Genomic DNA, 24,478 nt, shown 5'->3' with positions numbered 1-24,478 from the left:
TGGGGGGGTTGAAATGAGGGGGAAAGCGCCAAAGTACAGCCAGATACCCACTTAGTCTTCTCCATCCTTCTTTATTCCGTAAACACCTAGTTACAAGTTGCACAAATCAAAAATAAAGGCAGAGGAGGGTGTAGGGAAGACTTTTGTTAATGTGTGTGGGTGGGTGGGACAGGAAGGAGTTGGGAATGAGACCAGTCCTCTCCCTCCACAGTCCTGGTCAAAGACCAATGAATGGCCCCTAGAGCGGGGCTCTGAGGAAGAGGTGGATGAAGGCCCAGGAGGCTCCTGCACCCAGAGCTTACCTCCACAGACCTTTCCTTCACTGCATGGCGGGGGAGGAGGGGGGGAGGGGGAGCAGCAAAATGAAAAATCAAGTTAGCGGACACATCATGGTAAGGGACGTACAGAAGTAGGTACAAGGGGCTGTGAACGTTCGCCCTGAGGCCCCCAGGGAGAGGTGGGGGCCGGCTTGCCTATTAATTAATATTAAATTGGGGGTGGGAGTTGGAGAGGGGCAAGTTCTCTCAGGGGGCGATGTCCCAGCCTCTCGCGGTTGTACCTGAAAGAGGAGGAACATCAGTGAGGAGGCCGCCCGGGAGCGAAAACAGCAAAGCCCTGAGTGGGAGCTGAGTTTCCTATTCTAGCCCGGGCATCCTATCTCTGCGTGCCAAGTGAACTCATACCACCGCGGACCGAATCTGGAAGAAACCTGCAGTGCCTGCCATCCACCCAGAGGCCGCGTGATTGACCAACCAGCACAGTACGCGACCCCACCCGACCCCATTTTGATTCCCCACAGAGCCAACACTTACAGGAGAGGCTGAGGACCCAGGCCTTCACCAGTCATAGCGGCGGGACTGTCGGGAGGGGGAGTCCTCGGGTCCCTGTATAGCCAGGCGGGGAGGCCCCTCAGCCCTTCGTCCCCCGCCCCCTGACGCCTCATGCCGTCGGAATTCAAGAGGGCGCTGCTGCCGGAATCGGGAGGTCTCTCTCCGCCACTCGTCATCGAAGGCTGCGGCCTCACCTGAAGGAGAGACCAGATCGGTCACCTGTGTCCAGAGACTGGCAACTGTTGGCCAGGGCAGGAGGGAGCCCTGCCTTTAAGACTAAGCTGCCACTGGGCAGAGGGGGCAGGTGTGTGGGCCTAGGAGGTGTGTTGAGGGCAGGCAGTAATTTCTTTCTCCAGCTCATTGGGTTCTGCGTGGTCCCGCAGATACTGGAACGGGGTAACACCCCATGCCGCCCAGTGTCAAGTACACATTAAGTTTAATTAATACAGATTGATGACGTAAACATAAAGAGAGGAGAGGGGAAACAGGATAGCAGCAGGGAGAGGCCCGTGGGTGTTGAGTGGGGCGGGGTTTGACCTCCTCCCCGGGGGCACTGTGGATACCTGGCTCAGCCTAAGCTGACAGTACGATGGGAATAAGGGGCTCATGCCAAATTCTGCCTAAGGGACAGGGCAAGAAAGCAGACTACAGATCCAACCTCACAGGAGCCGGATTAGGGGCCATGGAGGAGGAAGAAGCAGGCTGGGGCAAGGGCGGGGGGGGGGGGGGCCCTCACTCTCATCCAGGTTGATGTAGTCCTGCCGCTCCTCCTGGTCCCCTGTGCGGTGGTTTCGGGAGCGTTGAAGAATGTGAGCCCTGTCTCGGATGTGGTGCCCAATGGACATCTGCTCCAGGCCACTGTTCGAATCCCGGACAGTCCTCCGAGTCTCCCGGATCTGGGATGAAAGCCAAATCCAGCACCTTCAACCCCTTCCCAAACAAACAAACAAAAAAGCAACGCGGACCTCCATCCTGGGTGGGTGGGTGGGGGCATGCCACGTTTCTCTGAGGGCCACTCAGTCCCGCCCTCGCTGGGACAGGGGTGCTTCCCAACTCACCCCGCCTGGTGCAGAGCGCATCTCTGACGTCTCTTGGTAGACCTTGGGAGCACCATCGCCGGTATTGGAGTAGGAGATGACCGTGGAGGAGGAAAAGGTCTGGCAGTTGCCTGCTGCAGTCATATGTTCCTGAGGAGGGCAGGATGTGACCACACTGAGCAGGGAGGGGTTTCCCCTCTGGAGAGAGGCCCACTCTGCAGGAAAACAGACCCCTCCCTTCACCTACACATTCCTGCCCCTATTTTTCTAACAAAATACGAGAACCGAGAAGACAGCAGGCCTCAGCATGGACCCCCCCCCCCCAAAAAAAAAAAAAAAGCCTTCTGAGTCTAAGAATCAGCAAGGAGAAGCGGAAGAGATAACTCTCTGGCTACTTAATCAACGAGCTGCTTCCGCAGATGCAGGATTCAATGACTTTATCCAACCCCGCCCTTTGCTAGTACTCTGCCCCATTCCTGCTCAGAGGGCTCACTGAGAACAAGGCTGGGGAGGGTATGGCCTGAGCCTCACCATGTTCCCAATCATGTCATTCATCATCCCAAACATGTCCATGAAGCCACCGGACTAGAGGAAAGACATGAAAAAACAGGAAACCAAGGTCAATGTTCACAGAATCACCATATTTAGGTACACTTCCTTTCTCTTCTTCCTTCATCAAATGACCGCTCTCTCCCCGGCCCCTCTCTGCCACAGGACCAGAAGCACTGGATGATGCCTGGCTGCCATTACCGAACATTTCGATCACGGATTACATAAGAGAATCCTGATCAAAAGGAGGGAAATGCAGAACACACTGAAATATATCAGGGACTCTACCAACTTTCTGGAACCATGGAGGGTGGATGAACCCCTGACACTTGCCTTTAAGTAATCGCTAAACTTTAGGCCAAAAATATCCCCCTGGTGTCTTCTTAAATTTAACAGGTTAGCTTAAAGAATTTTTAAAAATGCCTGCCTTGTGCACTATGCTTTTTTTAAAAAGAGTTCTCTCTCTCTCTCTCTTTGGGATCAGGTTGACCACAGCAACTGGAACTATTGGATAGAAACATGGATGGGCAGTGAGGTCTTGGTAATGAGGGAGCAACTTCCAACTGTACACCCTGAAAAGCATAAGTGAATTGTACATGTAGAAGTTGTTCTCTCTGACCCAATTTTTCCTCTTCTCCTGACAGTCCCATCTCTCCTATCTTTAGGAAATAAGCCTTAGTTAATGGAGTCTAACCTGTAAAGAGATAGGATGTGACATTACATTATGAACCATTGGCCATTCAACTGTGCCTCCTTCCTCTAAAGAACAAACTTGGCTAGCCAATTACACCTTCCTAATGGGCACGGCTCTGGAGAACCGGAGTCAGCAAATTAGTGAGCATCTCTAATTCACAGGGATCATGGCACCCTGTAGACTCTTAGCTTAGTGAACACTATTAAGACCAGTGAGGCTGTTCCAGAGGCACAGGACATTTAAAGGTTACAAAGTGTGACCGACGTGGGAAGAGGAGGACTCACCATTCCCAGCATCCCGAAGGGGGAGACAGCCCCAGCCTGGGGACACATAAGGAAGAGAAATTAGAAGCCACATCCTCTCTGTTGCAATCCCACACTAAGGCCCAGGGTTTCTGAATGTTTCCCATCCCCTTCTCCAAAGGAGATCAGAGACCCTCTTCAGACCCCTTCAGTGGGACAAAAGAACTTGGCAGGGGCCCTGTTTCAGATAATAACCTGCTGTTGTTTTCCAAATTAGCCAGGCTAGTAGGGATTCCGGAGACACCACACTGGGCAGGCTAACTTCCGGAAGGGAGGGGTAGCCTAAGGCAGTCTGCATTTGCATTGTTTGATTAGATCACTTTAAAAAAAAGGGGGGAAAGTCAAAGCCATCCAAGTTGGAGTTTATGCCAACTCGTCTTTTAGGACAGGGTACAACTGCCCCGGGAGTTTCAGAGACTAACTCTTTACAGGAGCAGAAAGCCCATCCACTATGCATGAAGGTCCATATGGCACACATTCATTCAGGTCCCGAAGATGAAAAGAGACCAGGGACCTTGGAGTGCTGCTTGAGGTCTCTGCGCGGGAGAGGGTACAACCAACTCTCTGGGGATAATGAGCTCATCTTGGTGCCAAGACCTTGCCCAGACATAGCCTCAGGTCCTCAGGTAGCCAGGGAGGTATTGACCCAGCTCTGGATAGCTGTCCAATCTAACTCTGGGTAGTTAGGGTCAGAGTTGTTTGTTTGTTTTTTTGCCACGGAAGCGGCCTGGTTTCAGAGATGGAGAAGTAGCCAAGTGAACACATCAATTAATTATCTTCACAACCAGGATCAGCCTTGTGCCGATCTTTATTTATGGGACCACCCTTCTCCTAGTAACCCCTTTCATTGGCTAAGTTGGCTGAAGTGCCAGGAACATCCTTTGGGTCCCAGTTATAGGTGCAGAATCGTTACCTGCATCCTGCGGCTGGCAGGCCTGGTCCCTGGCATGTTGCCATCTGTGATGCTGAGGAAGGGGCTGTACCCAAAGCCCCCTGTCAACATCCGGCTCATATGCTGGCGGTGAATGGCAAAGGGGTCCCTGTGGAGTGAGTACGGAGGATGTGGCAGGTAGGGCCACCGTGCCGCCGACCCCCTCCCACACGCAAGCCACAGGGGGACAATGGCCCAGAAGCAACCATTCCCAGCAAGGAGAAACTGTCTGCGCTCCTCCCAGCGCTGAAGTGGAGTAGGTGCTCTAGAGCAGGAGGGGGAAGCCCACTCACATCAGGAACATGGGGTCCTCCGGCTCCGCGTCCCTCATGAAGCGGAACATCCTGGTCGCAGCTCCAGGGGGCTCCACGCTGTGAAGACGTGCAGGCTCAGACCCTCGGCGGCCGGCGGGCTCTCGCTTACTCCCCTCAGTGTAACGGCTCAGTTCGCGTCCCTCCGAGCACTGTCTCCCAAACCTCCTTCAGACGTCCAACCCCACCCTCTCGAGCGCTCCAAACCTCTCCAGGAGGGGCACGGAAAATCGCCCCAAGCCTCCCAGTCGTCCACTTTGCCCACTCAGAATCGTCTTCCCGAAGCCCCGGCCGGAGGGGCACCCCCGCCCCTCCCTCGAGCGACGCCCCAGTTTGGGATGCGAAGCCCAGGTGCCGGCCCTCCCGGGCACTACAGCCCCCGGCCACCCCGCCCCCTCCTCACAGCCGGCCGCTGCCAGGCCTCCCCCGGGAAAGCCTCCCCGTCCCCGCCGCGCCGGCCGGCCGGCGGCTGCCCCGGACGCCGGCTTCCCGCCGCGGGCGCCGGAGAGGCAGCCCGACCCTCTCCCCGCCAGCATCCCAGACCCCGCAGCCCCGGGGCTGCGCTCCGGCTCCGGACCCAGCTGCCCGCTCCGCTCCTGCCTCACCGGCCCCCGTACCGGGCTCAGCGGCCCATCCGGCCAGTTTCGCCTCTCGGTGCGGCGCAGGCTCGGGGTTCGCGGCCCGGGACGCGAGGACTGCTCCGGGCTTGAGCTCTCCGGCCTCCTGCGCCGCCGCCTCCCACAGCTGCCACCTCCGTACCCACCCCACCTCGGCCCACGGAGCCCGAGCCGCGGCCAGGCCCGGACGGAAGTGACGTCACTGCGGACCGCCCACCCGGGGCGGGGCCTGCGGGCGCTCCGCCCACCGGCGCGGGTGGCGAGGAGACTAGGAGCGCCTCCCCTCCCCCCAGCCCTCTGGGGCAAAGCCCGTGGCCGGGGACCAGGCCGAGTTCTCCGGGGACGAGGGCAGGGCAGGTCGCCGAGAGCCTGGGTCTGAGTAAAGAGGCGCCCTGCGAGGGGGCGGGGGGAGAGGAATCCGTTCCCGGAGGGACCGGGCGGGGCGGCGCACGTCCCCTCCAGGGAGGGAAGAGGGCGTGGGGGCAGGGTCCCGTGGGGGAGGGGCGGCTCTCCGTGGGCGACTAGGTGGGGCAGATCCCTAGGGGAGCACGATTTTCAACCGGGGAAGTGTTCTTCCCTTGTGGGAGGAAGGGCGGCTTTTCCTCGCGGGAGGCGGCGGGCCCGCCTTTTCGGGGAGGTACGACCCGGCAGGGGCGGAGTCCGCCGAGCGGCGGCCGGGAGGGGGCGCTCGTCGCGGCCCGGCCCAGCGCTGGCGGGTGGCCGCCAGGTGGCGCTCCTCGGCCGCTCTGGGACGGCACCCGGGAAGCCAGCCTGGGAGCTTCCTAGAGCCCTGTTAGCATCTGGGACGGGTGTGGAGTCCGGGAAAGGCTCTAGGTTTAAAATTGCTCACTGCTGCTTTTTTTTTTCTTAATGAAATGAAATTAATTTATTTTAAAATAATTTTATTGGGGCGCATACAACTTTATCACAACCCACACATCCATTGTATGTCAAGTTGCCCTCATCATTCTCAAAACATTTACTTTCTACTTAAGCTCTTGGTATTAGCTCCTCATTTTTTTCCTTCCTCCCTCCACTGCTGCTTTTCTTAAACGCTCTCCTTTCCTTAAACGCTCTGTTCTGAAAAGCTTGTCATCCTGCGTTGCTCTTTCTTGCCTTTAGTCAGGTAGGTAGGTAGGTCAAGGGTCTAATGTTGGGGGAAGAAAAGGGAAGACAGCTCAGCTAACCAGGATTGCCCAGGGCAGAGCTGGAAGTGGCCCAGGAGACCCAAAGACTGATACTTTGACATACTAAATGTCTTACATAAAAAGCTGGCTCTGCAAGAGAAGAGCCCTCCCCCTTGGGTCAGGGGATTTGGACTGTCTAGGATGGACTTTAAACCACACTTTGCTACTTCTCCCTGATTCTTTACCCTGGCCTTTAGCCAAATTAGTGCTGTGTTGGAGCCTGGCCCTAGGAGAAAAACTTGTTCCTATAATTCCTTGAGTGGGGGGCCTGAGGTCTTGGAGCTCCTGGGGACTCAGGGAAAAGGTGCTGGAAGCAGTGTTTCTCAGGTTTCTTTGCACCTGATAATTTTTAAAGACAATAGTGGGTCCTGACACAAATCATTAAGGTGAAAAAAATTTAAAAAAACAAACACAAAAAAACCCCAAATCATTAAGGTGACTCTGGCTGACTGGCAAAACCCAAAAAGAATAAAAGCAAAACGGTTTTTCATTTCTATTTCTGGGGGGGAGACTTGGTAAATCATTTCACTTGCTCTCTCAGGTGTCCTCTCTCTAGATGTGCTGTTTTCTCCTGCAGCTGCCCCTTTCTTGAGGGAAAACAAAAGCAACTTGAATGTGATCAAGCCTCACCCCAGTGAGGCCTCTCCCTACAGCCATAGGGTGTTCTAAAACACCCTTTCTCTTCTGCCTCCCCAAACGGAAGAATCTGTCATCCATCAGTTCTACTTTTGCAGGATTTAAAATTAATGTATTACTTCTAGGAATGTTTGTAAATCACAGCTCAGCTTCTAACTATGAGACAAAGCTCCAAACTTTCACCTTGCCCCAGGTTAAAAAGAAGCCCTCCATCATTGAGAGCAGGTGGGAAAGGATTCGAAGCAGAGCCAAGAGTCCTCGCTCACAGCGTCTGGAGACATTGCAGACAGGTAGCCATCTACTACGGAAAATGAGAGGTGAACGTTTACAAGTTCCTTTTCTGCTCCCCACATGAAGAGCTTGTGTGTCTGTCTTCCTTCTCCCTCACCCTCGCACTCCCATCCTGCTATCTCTGTTTGGTGGGCTGGGGTGAACAGGAGTCTCCTTCACCAGAGTGTCCTACAGGTAAACAGATAAGAGAGGGGGAGTGAGTCTCGCTGGAGATGAGAAGCATTGTTGGGGAGGAAAGTGTCAAAGATGAAAATATACAGAAAAATACTGGGTATTTGTGTAACTATATACTTATTGTGACTAGATAACATAATTTGAAGATACTTCGAGGTGGATAGAGAAAGGTTATATAAGCTCTCCTACATCAAATTCATTCCAGTCGATTCTGGCTCATATCAACCCATAAGACAAATAGAATGACTCTTTTGGGTTTCTGAGGCTGTACATCTTTACAGGAGCAAAAAGCCTCATCTTTCTCTTGCCAAGTGACTGGTGGGTTTGAATCGCTGACCTCGCAGTTAGCAGGCCAACATGTCTTTTGAAGGCCATTGTGATTCTCCAAAGGAGAATGGCCACCAAAAAAAAAAAAAAAAGATTTCTTGTAGAAAACCAGCCCTTTAAGGGCTCAGGGTAAAGGCCTCCCCAATTTTTTTTAAAACAGCGCCTTAAAGGCTCAAGGTAAAGGCCACCTCAATTCCAATTGCAAGAAAATGCAGTGGGATTCTCAAAAGTGACAAATGGCTTCACAGCCACTGTTCTGATGGCGCTAAAGCCAGGAAGTCCTTGAGAAGGCAGATCTGAGCTAGAAAAGGGGCCCTCTTTCGATGTAAGCTCACCTATCTGGACTGACCTTATCTACCCGGGCAGTTTGGTATTTGGACAGAGTAAGCATGGCGAAATGATGTGGGAGTGAGGGGAAACTGGATCTCCTGCCTGATCAAAGTGGCCCAGTGTGGGTGGCATTTGATTCACAGGAACGGGACAAATATTTTTTCGAAGGCCTACTATGGGCCAGGTGGTTGTTCTGGCTGTGGAAAGACAAGGGTGGGGGAGGGAGACGGGGGGAAAGCTGCTATCAAGGGCTCATTAGAAAGTAAATGTCTAGAAAAGGATGAAGACAACATGTGTACAAATTCGCCTGATGCAATCGATGTATGAATTGTAACAAGAGTTGTAAGAGTTCCCAGTAAAATGATCTTTCCATAAAAAAGACAGGCAAGGAATGTTCCAAAAGTTCATGGTGTTTAGGGTACAAAAGAGACCCCATCTCATATATAAGGAGAACATTTATTAAGTCTTCAAAGAGAAAAAGACACAGACATATCCGGATGAGGAAGGCCATTCACACAAGATCAAAATGGGATCCAAGGATTTAAAGCCACCAAACTCACTACTGCCGCCTGCAGAAGGGCTTACAGGATTGGTCCAGGGCCTTTCAAACAAGGCAGTCATGGTAAGACTCATTACTGTGGGACCAACCCCCCTATACTGTCCTTAGTATGGTGACCCCCTTTAAGGACACACCCAGGCCAAGCCCCTAAGAGAGGGGCTATCCCTCCCTGGGCTGGCTGGAGAGAATTAGAGAGCCTCTATTTTCCAAGGCACTGTGCCTGAGGGCAGGATTATCTCCAGCCTTGGTTAATGATCAGAAATAATTCAGTGGCGGCTTACTCGTTTGGGGACCCTGCCAGTGGAGTTTGGGCTGTCACTGCCATCCACAGTCTTTTGCAAAACAGATGCTCAGAAAAATGGAGAATGGAATTTTTCACAAACTTTTTGAAGTCCCTCATATAGCAGTGATGTGGGGAAAAATAAAACCAGGTCCATATGGGGGTCACTGTGAGTCAAAATTGGACAGCAATAGATTTCTTTTCTGTAACTGGGACAGGTGGACATAGAGGGCGAGCAGGACAGATTTCCCTGATAAGGTCACACTTAAGCAGGGACATGAACAAAGTGAGGTAACTAGCTGGAGTCAGAACATTCCCAAGCCCCAGAAAAAAACCACTGCCACTGTCAGTTCCCACACGTAGTCGACTTAGATTCCTGGTGACCGAGTAAGACAGAGTAGAACTGCCCCACTGGGTTTCAAAGCCATGGGTAAATTTTTCCAGAAGCAGGCTGCCCCATCTTTCCCCCTACAAAGCGCCAGGCAGGTTCAAACAGCTCACCCTTTGTGTTAGCAGCCTAGTGCTTTACCAATGGATGGCCGCCTCCAGGGCTCCTTGAGAACATTCCAGACAAAGGAGATTACCAGTGTGCATTCACACCAGGTGGTGTGAATGGAGAAAAGAGCAAAGTGAAATGAACTTGGTGTGACCCTTTGACTCTGCTTTCTGAAAATAACATGAGCAATGAAGACGCCTATCTTTCCTGGAGGAGCTGGGGAGGCAGGGGCTACCCCCACCCCTCCAACATGGTGAAATGACTTCAGGGAAGGTGGGCATGACATAGTCATGTATGTTCTTTGATTGGATTGTCATGAATATACATTAAGGCCCAAGGCCTGGGTATTCACGGACGTCACAATGACCAGGGGACTCTGGACCTGAGAGGTCTCTCGTGGTCTTGGAGGCTGTCTAGATGTGAGAATGAATCCTGGTGGTGCAATGGTTAAGCACTCAGCTGCTAATCGAAGAGCCCACAGTTGGAACCTACCAGCCACCCCACTTAGTGGAGAAAACACGGGTGGATCTGCTTCCATCAAGATCGCAGCCACGAAGCCCCGCACAGCGGGGCAGTTCCACAGGGTTGCTATGAATCTGAATGGACTCACAGAGCACACAACAGATATGATGCTCACTTTCATGACGAGATCACCGAAAATCGGGGTGCTAAAGCAAAGTGTAGCGAAGAATCTGGTTGGTACCTGGCTATCAGAATAACTTCTGGGGTCTTAAAAGCTTGCTTTCAAACAAGCAGCCATCTAGGTGAGGTGTTCACTAAATCCATATGGAAGCAGCAAAGGGGCCTATGTGATCTAAGGACTGTTAATAATAGAATCCCAAGCTAAAGGAGGGAATGGCAGCAGAGCTTAAATTGTGAACACCTGGTTTGCATAAGGCTATGGATGACAGTAGCACCCCCAAATCCACTTGTACGGTCCACACAGTGAATCTCCTCCAATCACAGTTTAGGGCTGTGAATACCCGTTATCAGATAGAGAGCATTGTGAAGTCGATTATGGCAGACATAGTTTTGTCAAAATGTAATATCTTAATATTTGATCTCCCCGTTGACCCATTGTAAAGCTGTTTCCGGTGTGTTGTTTTCTTTAAGTGAAGAGGAAATACCTGTGGATTCAGCTCCCGGTGAATCCCCTCTGACCTTGGGCCAGGGATGTGAAGAGCCTTGCTAGCATGCAGACGGTGTTGGAAAGTGGATGGCTGCAGATGCAGTTAGGTGAAAGTTTAGCACCTTATCTTTTATAACTCCAAAGGCTCCACGTTTGGTAAAAGACCAAAGACAGGCAGATTCTGGAAAGGAGCCAAAGTAGCACCCTATCTTCTGATCTCCCTGATGATCCATTGAAATGTGGTCTAGTTTTTAATATTTTCTTTCGATTGAGGTTTTTATGTTTCACTTTGTTTTCCTTGTTAGTTTTGAAATGTTCTTTCTGCATATGAAATCCAGATTGGTAACTGGATTAATGTTTCTTTCGGGGTATGGTGGGGGGGGGTTGGGGACAAGGGGGGCGCTAATAACAAGGGTAAAAGAATGAAGAAAACGATCTAAAACTGGTTGTGGTGATGATTGTACAACTCTTCTTGATGTGATTGAACTATTGTATGATATGTGAATTATATACCAATAAAATTGATGGTAAAAAAAACCCCACAACAACCAGATCTGAGAACATCCATGCGCTTCCCAGGGGACAGTGGAGGCCCATGCTGGGAAGTCTCCCAGACCTGGCCTGAAGTCTCTTCACAAGTCTTCTCTATGGATCCATTAAATGGCACAGTGGAGGGGAGGCACTACAAGCTCGTGGGCAAATGTCATTATCTTTTCATTCTGTTTTCCACCAACATTTGACACCCCCTTTGTATAGGTAATAAACTTCAAAACAAAAACCCCCTCAGTGCCCTCGACTTGACTCCAACTCATAGCGACCCTCCAAGACAGAGCAGAACTGCCCTGTGGGTTTCCGACACTGTAGGTCTTTACATGCGCACCTTTCTCTCACGGAGCAGCTGGTGAGTTAGAACTGCTGACCTTGTGGTTAGCAGCCTAACTATGCAAGCCACCAGAGCTCCTTGTACAGGTAAGAGCACCAAAACCCCAGACCACTGCCACTGAGCTGATAGGACAGGGTAGAGCGGCCCTTGTGGAGTTCCCAGATTGTAACTCTTTACAGGAGTAGAAAGCCCCATCTTGATCCCGAGGAGTGGCTGATGGTTTCGAACTGCTGATTTTGTGGTTAGCAGCCCAATATAGAACCACTAATAGACCAGGGCTCCTTGGCTCCTGGACTTGTGTGAGTTGTTAAAAATCAATGAAGCCATGGGGCAAAGAGCCATCAGGGACTGGCAGTATAGAGTTGATTTGGGTGGACCCAGCTCCTCCAGTGGCTAGGTGATAGGGAAAGGCTGTACTGACAGTCCACGAAGGAGGATAGAGTCCTTCTGGCTTGAGATATAGTCCTAGTGGACACGAGAATGAGAAACCACAACTGATCTGAAGTGCCCTTCAATGACCTAGAATCTGGAGGCCAGGGATGTTTTGACCCGGCTCAGAATAGCCGGGGACAAAGTCTGATCTAACTTAAGGGTGGGGGTGGGGAGTGTAGAGTTTTTGCCATGAAAGTGAGTGGTGGTGCAGTATGGAAATGTGGGAAGGTGAGGGCTAGTTCCATTTCCAACTGGGAAATAGTCATACTGATCCTTGCCATGCTCAAAACCAAAAACTCAACGGACTTTTAGTTAACTCTGACTCACAGCAACCCCATAGGACAGAGAAGAACTAGACTCTTAACTCTGGGAGTGAAAAGCCTCATCTGTCTCCTGAGGAGCAGCTGGTGGTTTTGAACCACAGACCTGGTGGTTAACAGCTCAGTTACCCACTATCCCTCCAGGGCGCCCTCCTTCCCACGTGGTTGGGGGATAAAGGTGGGGTCTGCCTACCTTGCCCCTTTGATCGCGGAGTTTGTAGCCCTTGCACGCAGCAATAAGAAAGGTTTCCAGAGGAGGAGTGCAAGCATGTGGACTCTGTAGGCCTTTAAGAGGTCTGCAGGGGTCACTCTGGCTGATGCACAGAGACTAGACTGACAAGCAGCGCAGACATGGGAGGGCCTATTAGCATGCTATTGCCATAAGCAGGCGATGAGTGACAATGGCGCGGAGTGAGCTGCAGCAAGAGTGCTGAGAAGGGATCCGACTAGAAATGTATTTTGAAGAGCTGACACTTTGTTGATGACCTAGATATTCAGTATGAGAGAGAGAGAGCAGTCATGGACACCGCCAAGGTTCTTGGCCTGGACAAGTGAATGACAAACATAGGACCATGTTGCTTACAGCATTCTGAGCACAGTACTGAATGTCTACAGGCTGACGTTATACTGAACTCGTAACTGGCTAGAGAGGTCTGGCCATCTGGCTAATAGGATCACGGTTCTGGAAAGTCCCACTCTTTAGCTGCAGAAGACAGGGAGAAGGGACTTCCATTGTCTGTCTTTTGATTCTTTCAGGATGACACTCCGAAGGAGGGCAGGATCTCCCAGGATTAACAAGGGCAATAAGGATTGAAATTTGGTATTTTGCCAGTGCCAATGGTATGTTAGGGATAAAATGAAAGACATGGTATCTGCCCAAAAGTCTAGTGAAGGTAGCCAGTAATTCATGATAAACCTTGGATGAAGGCAACGAGTGCCTTCAAAGTGGCTTAGAAGGGCCGTGAATCACTGGGGAGGGGGAGTCAAGGAGAGCAGAGGGAGTTGCGAGCACCCCAGATAAAAGATTCTGTGAGTGCAAAGACATAGGTATCTGCCATATTTGCAGAGAACTAAATAGGAGTTGGGCTACTAATACCAAGGTCAGCAGTTCAAACCCACCAGTTGCTTCTTGAGACAAAGATGAGGCTTTATGCTCCCATAAACCCAAGGGGGCAGCTCTATACTCTTTGAGTCAGAACTGACCTGAGGGCAGTGAGTTCAGTGTTTGGTTATGAGGTGGATCAAGGATCTCTGAAGCAAAACTTGAGCAAATGGTGGTGACCACAAGAGGTGGCTGTTCAGAGATTCAAAGGGATCGATCAGATCTTCAAGGGCCCTATTTGCCCCTTGACTTTATACACTATCACCATGTTTTAACTGGAAAAATTGTAAAGTTTATTTGTACATTTTAGGTACAAAGTTTCTTTTTTACATTTATTCACGTAAGGGAATGGGAGTGAGTTTTTGAGGCTACAAACAAATCCTTCAGTCATGACTGAAAACCTAGAGTTTAGGGTTAGGGTCAGTGAGTGATGTTGACCACTCAGGCGAAGAACCCAGGGAAAGAAAGAAAAGCTGAAGTTTGCACACCTGCTTCTTGGTATGCATGAGTGGGGGCAGGGTAGGACCGTTTACGGAAGGCAGCTGCACAAGGAGACTGCAGTGGGGACACTGGGTTGGGGCGCTCTGGAGGCTCCAGCTAGCCTGGGACTGGAATAAAGAGGCATGGCCCTGGCACTCAGAGCAGCCGCCGGGATGAGAGATGGAGAATTGAGAGGCATCAGTGTTTGGGAGGTGTTGGGGGCAGAGCTTCAAACCTCCCACGATGGGAGTTTGTAGAGTGTCCAGAATGAGAACAGGACCTCAGATGAGTTCAGTCCACAGGGATACTTCCTCCTCGGGGATTTATGTGTCTTGTTTTCCCTCCTCGTGGTTTTTGACCCCTTCCTAGCCCAGTCTTTTACCTCCTGGGCTAGGAATCTCCAGTGATCATTCCTGGACCCATCTTTCCCAGTCTTTTCAGTTTTACTTCCCTGTCCTCTGTTATCAGTCTGTTGGAAATGTGGAAACTCTGAGCAAATACCTCTATGGTAAAGTATGTGGCTAATGGCCCTACATACCAGAGTTGTAGCCAGAGTTGCTCTCTGACCTTCTGGGGACAAGTGTGGGTGGGGTTGGGAAAGGAGGTGGAGGAAGACTAGGCAGTTCAGAACCAAGGTCTAAAAGCACGACCCTCTTCAAAATTGGTAGCCACTAGCCACTTGTGACTTTTAAAACCTAAACTTCTTAAAATGAAATTGAAGTTTAAAACTCAGTTCTTCAGGTGCACCAATCACATTTAATAACCGCTCCAGTGCAGGTCCAGCCCTTCTACGTCGCCACACTGGAAAGCAGCCATAAACGTCGTCTCCCTTCCCCCGTTCAGAAGACCTGCCCGATTTTGTTAAGAGCATGCACATGGAGAAGTTGGAAGGAGAGCAGGGAAAGGCTTTGCTACAGCAAACCGTTTTTCTAGGTGTGAAGGGTCATGGCGGACATTGAGAATAGGCCAGGCTCATCAGAAGCTGGGGGAGAGGTACAATGGTGAAACCAGTTATTTTTGATGGGGAGGAAGCTCAATAGGAACCAGAAGCTGCAGAAATTCTAGTTGAGCTCAAAGTTCCTAACATAAAAGACACTGGCCACCAGGTTACCCATAGTTAATGAGAAGAACCCAAGTCAGAGGCCAGGTTTGTTTTCTGGTAGCATGCGTGGCTGGTTTCCCAGGTCCAAAGAAAGAAGCGTGACTTAGTTGAAGATTGAGTTGAGGGTCCCAAATGGTGTAGGGTGAGGACCCACATGGCTTCTTGAGTTCTCCTTCTTTAGTGCCCAGGGCTGTGGTAGAACCTTCAGTGGAACCTGAAGAGCAGACATCGATGACGATGAGGGAATCGGAGAGGAAGTCTGTTTGGAGTTGAGAACTAAGTATGACAACAATAAGGGCTTGCAGGGTCAGGAGGTAGCACAGAGACATTCCAGACGAGGATAAGGTACCTGTGGAGATGGGACAGTGAGCGGCCTAGTTTGATTTGTGGAAAGAGCTCTGAAAACACCTGCCCTTTAACGTGTGTTTTGGCCCATTAGGCTCCAGTTATCCAAGTGCAAGGGCCAGTTTCCATTCAGCTCCACGTCTCTCCCACATCGCGTGGTGCCTACCAGCCACCACTACAGCTCCTTGCCATCAAGTCAATGCCGACTCATAGTGACCCCAGGGCTTCCCCCATGGCAGTGGATCTCAACCTTCCTAACGCCGCAACCCTCTCATACAGCTCCTCATGTGCTGGTCACGCCCCCAACCATAAATTTATTTTCATTGCCACTTCATCCCTGTCATTTTGCTACTGTCATGAATCAGGCAACTCCTGTGAAGGGGTCATGACACACAGGTTGAGAACCGCTGTCCTATGGGTTCCTGAGACTGTAACTCTTCACAGGAGTAGAAAGTCTCATCTTTCTTCTGAGGAGCTGCTGCTGGTGGTTTTGAACTGCTGACCTTGCAGTTAGCAGCTCCACACAAAGCTTCACCACCAGTGCTTCTTTACTAAGATTTTACTAAGTAGAACAAAAGGGCAAGTTAAGTTTTTCACGTGAAACGAACTTAGGTGTGTGTGGAATATGGCGACGGTTATGACTGACTAGTGGGATTCTCGATGAATGTACCTTACTGTTGTAAAGATGATTTCTCACTTATTGAATACTAATGGAGGTGGCATGCTCATGATCAAGTTAGGTTAAAGTAGGTGCCTCTCTCTAAAAGTTCAGCTCTCAACTGACCTGAGTTTTTTTTTTTAAAGATTTTTTAAAAAGATAGGAAAAATTAAGGAATTAAAAAACACAGTCAAAAAACAAAACACAGTCATTGAGTATATATAGAATGGGGATACAAAAAGCGAAATGGGGAGTCATTGGGATACTCCAACTCACAGGTTTCTGTTGTCTGAGGCCCGCCTTAGCATGAAACTATCATTTAAAGAAGTCAACAGAAAACTCCGGGAAACCGAAAAGAGGGAAGCATGTGCCAAGAACAAGAAGGAAGTAATTAAACAACGTCCACACAGCTGGGTAAATTTCTAGGATGTTAGGCCAGATGTCGGCCATTCCAGGGGACTCAGGCCGCCCTAGTTCTCGCCTGGCCTCCCTTCAGAAAATGTGTTACAAAGCACGGGTTTCTCCATTCAACTAGTGCAGAAATTCTCAATTGAACTGTGGAGTCACAGAATTCTAGGAAGAGCTAAGGCTCCACCAGCTCTTAAAAATAGTTCAATGGCAAAAAAAAAAGATCTATAACAAATGCAGGCTGACCTCACCTCGGAGGCCCAGACACCAACCCCAAGCAAGGTGGGGTAGTCTTCCAGCTGCCCGCTCCCTCTGCGGCCATCCCAAGTCTCCTGCCAGCTCCTTTCCCCGCAAGAACTCCAGATTTCGGGAGTCCGATTTGCTGTCCAGCCACGGAGGACATTCAATCCGGGCCTCCGTCAGGCTTTCTGGATTTTTCCCCTAGGACACTGGCACCCTAGCGTTCAAGCTCTTCCCTTCTCAAGGCGCTCCCACGGGCCCAGGGGCAGGATTCCCATTCTCTGCCTCGCCATCTCCCTGGAATTTTCCACTGCAGCTGCCTCCGCTCCTAGACACCCCTCCCTGGGCAAAATTCCCGCTTCCTCCGCCCCGCTTTCCTAATCACACCTCATTCCCACCCCCGGCTTGGAGGCCCAGCCCACAGTCCAGCCCACAGCCAACACGAACCCCAGTGGTCCCGGTTAGAGGAACGGGAGGCCAGAACCCGCAGAAAAGGACGCGCGAAAGGGTCCTTGGCGCTCCACTGGGCGCAGAGTAGGGACATTGGAGGGCTCGGTCCCCCGTGGGGCTGGAGTGGGGGGAATGGCCCTCCTCACATCCCCATATAAGGCAGGGCGAGCAGCCAGACTCCTGGATTGGCTGATTCAAATGAGCATTCCACCTGGCAACAGGGTTTCTATTGGCTCTCGGGGAAAAATAGGAGGAAGGTGGATGGAGGTTGTTGGGTGGCGGAGATTGGAAGGGGGAAGGGAGTGGAGGTGACCGGAATGGGGGGTGGTTACCAGGGCAACGGGGGTAAGAGCCCAGCAGGGTGTCTCAGACAGCAGGCAGGGCTGGGAGGTGGAGTGGAGGGAAGGGGAAAGGAGGGCGGGAGAGGGGAGAGAGACATGGAGACTATGGGATGGGGGGTTTGTAAAGGAGGGGGGAGAGAGAAATGAAGCGAGAGAGGGCAGAGATGGAGACAGTGAGAGATCGCTGAAGACATGAGCGAGTGAGTCAGAAACAGTGAGATGGGGAGAGGGAAGTGGAAAGATCTCAGAGAAAAAAAACGGACAGGGTCGGACAAGGGAAAACCCGGGCGGGGCCCAAAGATTTTTGAGGCGATGGAGACTGAGAGCCTGAGAAGAGTCAGAAGTGAAATTGGGAGGTGGGTACACCAAGGGGCCAAAAGATGGTGTGTCTGAGCACTCCAATACTAAATAAAGATGGTGACCAATGGTTGGTTGGTTGGTTTAATGATGAAAATACAAAAATGATCAAGAAAAAGGTAAGACATGGTGATGCTGACCAATCAGGGCCAGCACGCACACCAAGCCCCAGCCTCCCACGTCCACCACCTTCCTGACCTTCAGTACGCGGCTCTCAGCCTGAAAGCCCAACTTCTCGACAGAACTCCTGGGCACTAAGCTTGCGTGAAAGGAGCAAAGGATGCAAGGTACAGGGTGGGGCTGGAATGCCACACCTGCAGCCCTTGCCAAGGAGGCTAAAATAATACAGAAAGGCGAGGGAAGATGGCAGGCAGCAGAAGGCAGAGACATGGAGAGAGGGGAAATGAGAACCAGAAGAGGCGTTTGAGGAAAATCCGCCAAGGCGACAGGGCCAGGTAAGACAAGCTACGACAAGAACCCGTGTTGCTTGGGAGAGATAAGGAGCGAGATCAGAGATGCTATGGTCGAAGCCAGTGGGTGAGAAGTGAAGAGGTGAGAGGATGAGAGAGGTCATACGGAAAGGGTCTGACGTAGAGGTCTGAGGCGGGTAGAGAGAGGAAGGAAGAAGCAGGAGGTTGGCTAGGTGAACAAGAACCGTCCAAGGCCGGGAGAGGTGGAAGAAATGAAAGGGTAACTGGAGGAGCCTTGACTGGATCGCGAGAGCCTACAGAGAGAAGAACCCAGTAAGATGGCAAATGCCAGTCTTGGGTCAGGAGAGAAGGGTGGGCTGCCCTTTCTGCTCTCCCTTCCTCTGCCAAGGCCAAGACAATGTAGGCAGAGAGTGGGGACATCCAGGGGAACCTGAAAGTCACTAGCCTACTCCTTCCTCCTCTTGAAGCTTTTGGCTTCTCAGACACCTGCCATCCTTTCTACGCCCCACCAGGTCCTTTGGCAGAATCTCAGGTTTTTTTGTGTTTTTTTTTTGGGGGGGGGGTTGTCAGTAGGAGTCTGCCCTCCAGCCCACCCCCCAGAAGACAGACTCTACCCTGCCAAGGAATTAGGAGCCATCCCTCCCCACAGGAGCCCCACCCCTTTCCACCTCCTCGCCCCCACTCCCCTTTCCCGGGGACGTCCCCCCACCCCGCCCCTGGCCCTCCCTCCCCTGCTTTCATCCTCCTATCCCCACCTCTCCACCTCCCCTGCCAGTCCCCTCCCCTCGCCTCCTCCCCGCTCCCGCCCGCCCCACCCCTGGGAAGCCCCTCCCGTCGGGCAGCGCCGCCTTATAAGCGGGTTCCCTTGCCGGGGGCGGCAGCGGCTGGTCGGCGGCAGCTCTGCGGGTGCGGGGGCGGCCACTCGAGGACCCTGCGACCGAGCGACCGCGACGCGGCTGGAGCCCGCCGGCCACCGCCCGCACCGCCCTCCGGACGGCCGCAGCCCTGCGGGTCTCCGCCCCGGACGCACCCGCGCCGCACCCCGCGCGCCTCTTCCACCGACCCGGCTTGCCCCGCGGCCACCCCCCGCCGCCCCGCCCCGCCCCGTCCAGTCCAGGGCTCCTCCGTCCCGGCCCCGGGACCCCGGCCCCGGCCGGCACCATGTCGGAGAAGAGCGTGGAGGCAGCGGCCGAGTTGAGCGCCAAGGTAGGGGCGGCGGCGGCGGCCTGGACGCTAGGCACTCCGGGGGTCCCCGCGCCGGGTGACCCCCCCGACGGCCCTCGCGGCGGGACCGGCGGACCCCTCGCTGCCCCCGCCCCGCGCCCCCGCCAGCGCCCTCTAGCCGCCCCGCGCCCCGGTCCCCGCCCGCCCGGCCGGCCTCCGCGCGTCCCCTGCTCGCCGCGCCCCCGCCCGCGGCTCGGGATCCTCGGGTGTCCACAGGGCTCCCCCGGAAGGCCCTCGGCCCTCCGTCGCCACCCTCCCGGACCCCTGCGCCCTCGCCCCCCGCCTACCCACCTCCTTACCTCCTCTGCCGGTCTCCAGCGGGGCTTTTGTTGTTGTTGTTGTTGGTTTTATTGTTTTTAATCTCACCGCCTCCCTCCCGCCCCCCCCCCCCCCCGCTCCTTAAGGAATCAAGAATTCTTGGAAATGGGAAGAGGGTGGGAGTGCCTTTGCCAAAGCCGACGCCGGCCAGTGCACGGGGCTGTGCTTGTCCACGGGGGCGCGCGGCCGGGCCCCATCCTTTTGCCCTTGCCGCTCGCCCGGCCTTCCTCTAATTTCCCTAGGGAACCTGCTGAGTGTGGCTTTGGGAAATAAACGCCGCCCGGGCCTGGGGGCTGGGAATCTGACCTTGGGGAGGGGGGCGCTGAGGAGCTGACACGCAGGCCTTCCCAAAGGCCTGCGGAGCGAAAGGAAGAGCCAATGAGATGAAAGGCAGTGGGAGAGGGGCTGTGTGCGACCTGACAAGGTGTGCCCGTGTGGCCCCCCCGGGGGCGGTGCGGTGGCGTGTGACTGTGCCGAGTGGGTGTCTTTGTACGTCTGAAGCCCAGGGAGTGTGTGGGACTGCCGTGGCAGTGCCATGTGTGCCTGTGGAGAGGTGGGTGCGCCCGAGCCGTGGCTCCACTGGGCTCTGGTGTTGTCTGGGAGTGCCAGAGCGCCTAACCTCCTCGGGCCATGTGTCTCCGGATGCGTGGGCGCCCCTCTGGAGCTCTGCATGAATCAGTGTCAGGCCGTGTCAGTGTGTGCGCCTGTGTTGAGTAAATGCAGCCAGAGAGTTGCCGGTGCCAGACTTACGGCCTAGGCCACTTACCCTGCTGGAAAAGGGGTCATGGAAGGACAGTGACCAGAAGGGCAGGACAGGGGAGGAGAGGGCCCGGACCCTTGGACTTTGGTCTCTGGTGTCCTCCCTCTGTCCCTCCCATCAGCCCAGATGGGAAATTTAGGCCATGGCCATGGAGACTTGGGAGTCTGGGTCCCAGAGAGGTTGGTGTCTCCTGGCCCAAGCTGTAGGGCAGATCCCACCACACCAGCTAGTACAAATGCCACAACTATGTGGCGATCTAATGAGGACAGTGAGTAAGTAGCATGAAGAGGACCCCGGGTGTGTGTGTGTATAAAGTGTCCCTACTCCCTTTTAAAGGGGAAAGTAAACCCAGTGTCCCCATCCTCCCCTACCCCCAGACCATCTCTTCTGCACCGGCCTGTTCTCCAGCCCCAAAACCCTTACTAGAAAGGACACACCTTCCCCAGGTGCTCTAGTCCCCCAGAAAACTTTGATCCACATGGAATCAAATCCAGAGAGTTGCACAGGAAAGCAGATCCAATCAGATCACATGGGGACGCCCATGGTATCACTCAGTGTTTGCCAAGAAGTGGAGTAAGGAGAGGACTGGACACTGAACTGGAGAGGCTGGTGTAGTGTCAGAGGGGACTCTGACATGAGCCTCTGCCACAGGCCACTAGCTAGGACAGGGAGGGTCCGCCTGCTGGGATCCTGGGGTACAGGAGGGAGGGCTCAGAGTGGGAGGATATTCTAGACAGGTGCCTGTCTACCTTCTCACCCTACCCCAGCCTGAGAGCTGGTTTTGTCTCTTCATCCACATCTGCCTGCTACTCTTGCCTTTCATGTTTCTTTAATCCTTTGCCTCCATTTCCACTGGCAGTAGCTGCTCTGCTCTTGCACCAACACACGCTCCAGGAGGGAGGGAGGAGTAAACCATACTTGTAAACTAGGGGCAGGAAAGTGTGTGTGTGTGTGTGTGTGTGTGTGTGTGTGTGTAAGTAAAAATCACACGCCAGGGGTGCTTTCCCTCCCTAGCCTTTGGCCAGGAGGATTAGGAAGCCCCAGAAACAAAGGCATGAGAGCCCGGAGTGGGAGCTGGGAGAGATGCCCAGGAGAGAGTCCTGGGGAACAGGCCCCAGAGGTAGACAAAAGGCTGAGCAGGGCAGGCAGAGGAGGCGGAGGAACTTGGGAAGGGGGTGGGGCTTGTCGGGCTGCAAGCAGATGGAGGGGATTTGCTTTGCTGAGCTGAACTCTTAAGCCTGTGAGCTTTGGAAGAACTTGATGGGGGTGGGGATCAGTTAGTTACCTTGTCACCAGCTCCCCTTTGCTTCAAACCTCTCCCCTACTGAGGCTTGGGGAAGGCCAGCTGGTCTAGGTTCCAGCCCTCTGCTGGCCCCAGTGTCAGGACCCTGGGGACCTATGTTCTTTCTCTAAGCGTGGCCACCCTCTCTGTCACAGACACACACACACACACACATCACTGCAGAGGGGCAGAATTAGGCCTTGGGGCCCGGGAGGACTGTAAATCATTCCAGGTGGGTTAAAGATGACCACTCTCTTCCTGTGCAGGACCTGAAGGAGAAGAAAGAGAAGGTGGAGGAGAAAGCAAGCCGGAAAGAGCGGAAGAAAGAAGTGGTGGAGGTGCGGAGGGGTCCGGCCAGAGATGGTTGCACAGGCCCCACGTCTCTCCCCACCGCCTCCCTGTCCCCAGTCCTAGTAGCTCACCATACTTCACAGTTACCACCCTTGGTGTCAGGGCCCACCTGTTGGTCACCCCCATCTACACTATTGCCACTCCGAGGTGCCTCCCAGTTTTTTTCTCACCCACCGACTGCCCCATTCCATGGCCCTGGCGGTGGTAGGAGGGAGCATGCCACCAACCTGACCCTGCTGCTTCTGGCTCCCACAGGAAGAGGAGAACGGGGCTGAGGAGGAGGAAGAAGAAACCGCGGAGGATGGAGAAGAGGAGGATGAAGGGGAGGAAGAAGGTGGGGCGGGGCAGGGAAGCCTGGGCTGGATGAGGGGGGGTTCCAGGAAGGAGGGCTGAGGGTGACCTCGGGGTCTCTGCCAGAGGTCCCTGTCCTTCCCCACTGACCCCTTTCTGGCTCCTCAGACGAGGAAGAAGAAGAGGAGGATGATGAAGGGCCCGCGCTGAAGAGAGCTGCAGAGGAGGAGGTTTGGGCTGGGCTGTCAGGGAGGCAGTAGGGGCCGGGGCCCCCTTGGATTTAGACTGGGAAACCGGTGGTGTTCCCAGGCAAGGGTGGGGGGCCCTCTCCCATTTTATAGCGACCCCAATTCTTTCCCCTCCCTACAGGATGAAGCAGATCCCAAGCGACAGAAGACAGAAAATGGGGCGTCGGCATGAGCCCCCCTGCAAGTGGGCTGGGGGCCGGAGGCCCTGGGGTGGGAATGGACAAGGACTGCCACTTCACCTGGCTCCCTGCTCTGGACCCCGAACCAGAGCTGCCACCCTCATCTTCCTCCCCAGCCTTCTCATTTCCACCTCTCCAGACACCGCCCGCCTGTCCTCTGCACTCTGCCATCAACCCACCTCCTGAGCTCCATCTGAGCTCCCCAGCCCAGCCGGTCCCCAAGCCCTCCTCTCCCTTGACCTCTTCCCTGCCTCCCCCCAGCCAACCCCTCCCTCCTCTGGTAGCCTCCTGACCCAACCTTTGCAACCCTCAGCTCATTCCTATCCCATCCCTCTCCTGCCTGACCTCCCCAGCTCCCCCTCACACACACCCTCAGACAGCGCCAGGCCGGGGTGGGGGCAGTGGGGCCAGGGTTGGAACCTAGCCCCACAGCTGCCCCTCTCTTTCCCCCTTTTTTGTATAATTTAATAAAGAAATGGTCGCGCTTCTGTTTTTAACCTGTCTCCTGCTTTCCAGGGGCCCAGTCAGTGTATTGCATGGGGGGGTGGGGGAGGTGGTAGAGGGGACAGCTGACCACACATCCTGTTGGGGCCCTTTCCACTTACGAAATAGTAGCAGCATCCTCCTACCCCCACGACTCCAGGACAAGCTCAGGGCTGGGCAGGGAGCACAGCCTCTCGAGCCGACTTCTGTCCTGTTCTGGATTCTTAGGGATGCGTCTCCCAGCAGTGTACACATGTCCCTGCTAACCCACACAAGACCTAGACACTGCTGAGCCCAGTGGAAAGCTACCAGTGCTGTTGTGCTGAACCGGGCAGAAAGAAACAGCCTCAGGAGCAGGAAGCCCTGCCTCAACAGAGGGGTTGTAGACCTGGGTCTCAGCCACTTTGGATCCAGAGGCTGCCCGGCCCTGCCCTGCCCCTGAGGGTATGAGTGCCCAATGGTGAAGAAAGCAGAACCCTAGGGCTTCTGGCTCCCAGGCCACTGGCTGCTACATGCTGCCCCACCCCACCTAGCTGGCATGCTCCCGTTCCAGCTGTGCCTGAGCAGATGTTCCCTTCTGCCACCACCAGACCGGCGGCACCAGCTCCGTACAGGGTTTAATCTCAGGGTGTTTGTGCATTTCTCCATCTCTCTGACACCTTTGCCCTTCAAAGTTCACCCTCCGGTTGTGGGGGGTTGAGAGAAGCTGCTGACTGCTCAGGGGGCTGAGCTGAAGGGTGTAGACATCTGACACCACTGTGTTTCCCAGACAAGGACATGCACCACCCACCCAGGCTCTGGACTGCTTGCAGATTCCCACCTTTTGTTGACCCTAGCAGTCTCCGTTTCCTCTTGTGTACACTGAGGGATATTGCAAATTGCAGGGGTTCTTGTGTGGACTGGGCAGCACCTAGAGAGAGAGCTCAGTAGAAAGTACCTGTCCCAGGCTTACCATGTTTTAGGGCACAGTGAAACTCCCGGCCACCTGGGCCCACAGGCGTCATAGTAGGGTGGGTGGGGAGGAAGGTTCACATACATGGTGGAATCTGGGAGGTTGGAGGAGAAGGAGGGGAGAGGATTTGCCAAGAAGACAATGGCTGAGGAAGCAGCTTG

The 24,478-nt window shown here is 53.7% G+C and overlaps 2 protein-coding genes across 3 annotated transcripts; one reads left to right on the top strand and one right to left on the bottom strand.

Moving 5' to 3' along the window:
• Positions 1-149: 149 nt before the first annotated feature.
• MLF2 (myeloid leukemia factor 2) lies at positions 150-5,455 on the bottom strand. Of its 2 annotated transcripts, none has more exons than XM_075552132.1 (9): positions 5,260-5,455; positions 4,637-4,714; positions 4,326-4,452; positions 3,395-3,430; positions 2,399-2,452; positions 1,889-2,017; positions 1,567-1,726; positions 813-1,024; positions 150-559 (listed from the first exon to the last, which is right to left on the bottom strand). In XM_075552132.1, the coding sequence occupies exons 2-8, from the start codon at positions 4,684-4,686 to the stop codon at positions 837-839; spliced, it is 744 nt and encodes a 247-aa protein (XP_075408247.1). In that variant the 5' UTR covers positions 4,687-4,714; positions 5,260-5,455; the 3' UTR covers positions 150-559; positions 813-836. The 2 variants fall into 2 exon arrangements, with proteins under 2 accessions (XP_075408247.1, XP_075408246.1); XM_075552131.1 differs by having other exon boundaries at positions 5,272-5,455.
• PTMS (parathymosin) lies at positions 4,993-23,379 on the top strand. Its single transcript, XM_075553374.1, has 7 exons — positions 4,993-5,308; positions 5,399-5,527; positions 19,086-19,435; positions 22,080-22,151; positions 22,420-22,498; positions 22,624-22,685; positions 22,825-23,379. The coding sequence occupies exons 1-7, from the start codon at positions 4,993-4,995 to the stop codon at positions 22,873-22,875; spliced, it is 1,059 nt and encodes a 352-aa protein (XP_075409489.1). The 3' UTR covers positions 22,876-23,379.
• Positions 23,380-24,478: the final 1,099 nt, after the last annotated feature.

Source organism: Tenrec ecaudatus, chromosome 6, assembly GCF_050624435.1.
Source record: "Tenrec ecaudatus isolate mTenEca1 chromosome 6, mTenEca1.hap1, whole genome shotgun sequence".
Classification (NCBI taxonomy): Eukaryota; Metazoa; Chordata; class Mammalia; order Afrosoricida; family Tenrecidae; genus Tenrec; species Tenrec ecaudatus.
The sequence above is the reverse complement of the archived record's forward strand: the minus strand, read 5'-3'. Positions and strand labels throughout refer to the sequence as shown.

What these genes read in the sequence shown, in the direction of transcription:
- MLF2 (XM_075552132.1), bottom strand. Translation starts at nt 4,686, where the DNA reads ATGTTCCGCTTCATGAGGGACGCGGAGCCGGAGGACCCCATGTTCCTG. An exon ending in ATGACATGATTGGGAACATG is followed by an intron (nt 2,018 to 2,398) that starts GTGAGGCTCAGG and finishes TGCCCTCCTCAG; the next exon opens with GAACATATGACTGCAGCAGG. An exon ending in TGCGCTCTGCACCAGGCGGG is followed by an intron (nt 1,727 to 1,888) that starts GTGAGTTGGGAA and finishes CTTTCATCCCAG; the next exon opens with ATCCGGGAGACTCGGAGGAC.
- PTMS (XM_075553374.1), top strand. Translation starts at nt 4,993, where the DNA reads ATGCGAAGCCCAGGTGCCGGCCCTCCCGGGCACTACAGCCCCCGGCCA. An exon ending in GGATGAAGGGGAGGAAGAAG is followed by an intron (nt 22,499 to 22,623) that starts GTGGGGCGGGGC and finishes CTGGCTCCTCAG; the next exon opens with ACGAGGAAGAAGAAGAGGAG. An exon ending in AGAGAGCTGCAGAGGAGGAG is followed by an intron (nt 22,686 to 22,824) that starts GTTTGGGCTGGG and finishes CCCTCCCTACAG; the next exon opens with GATGAAGCAGATCCCAAGCG.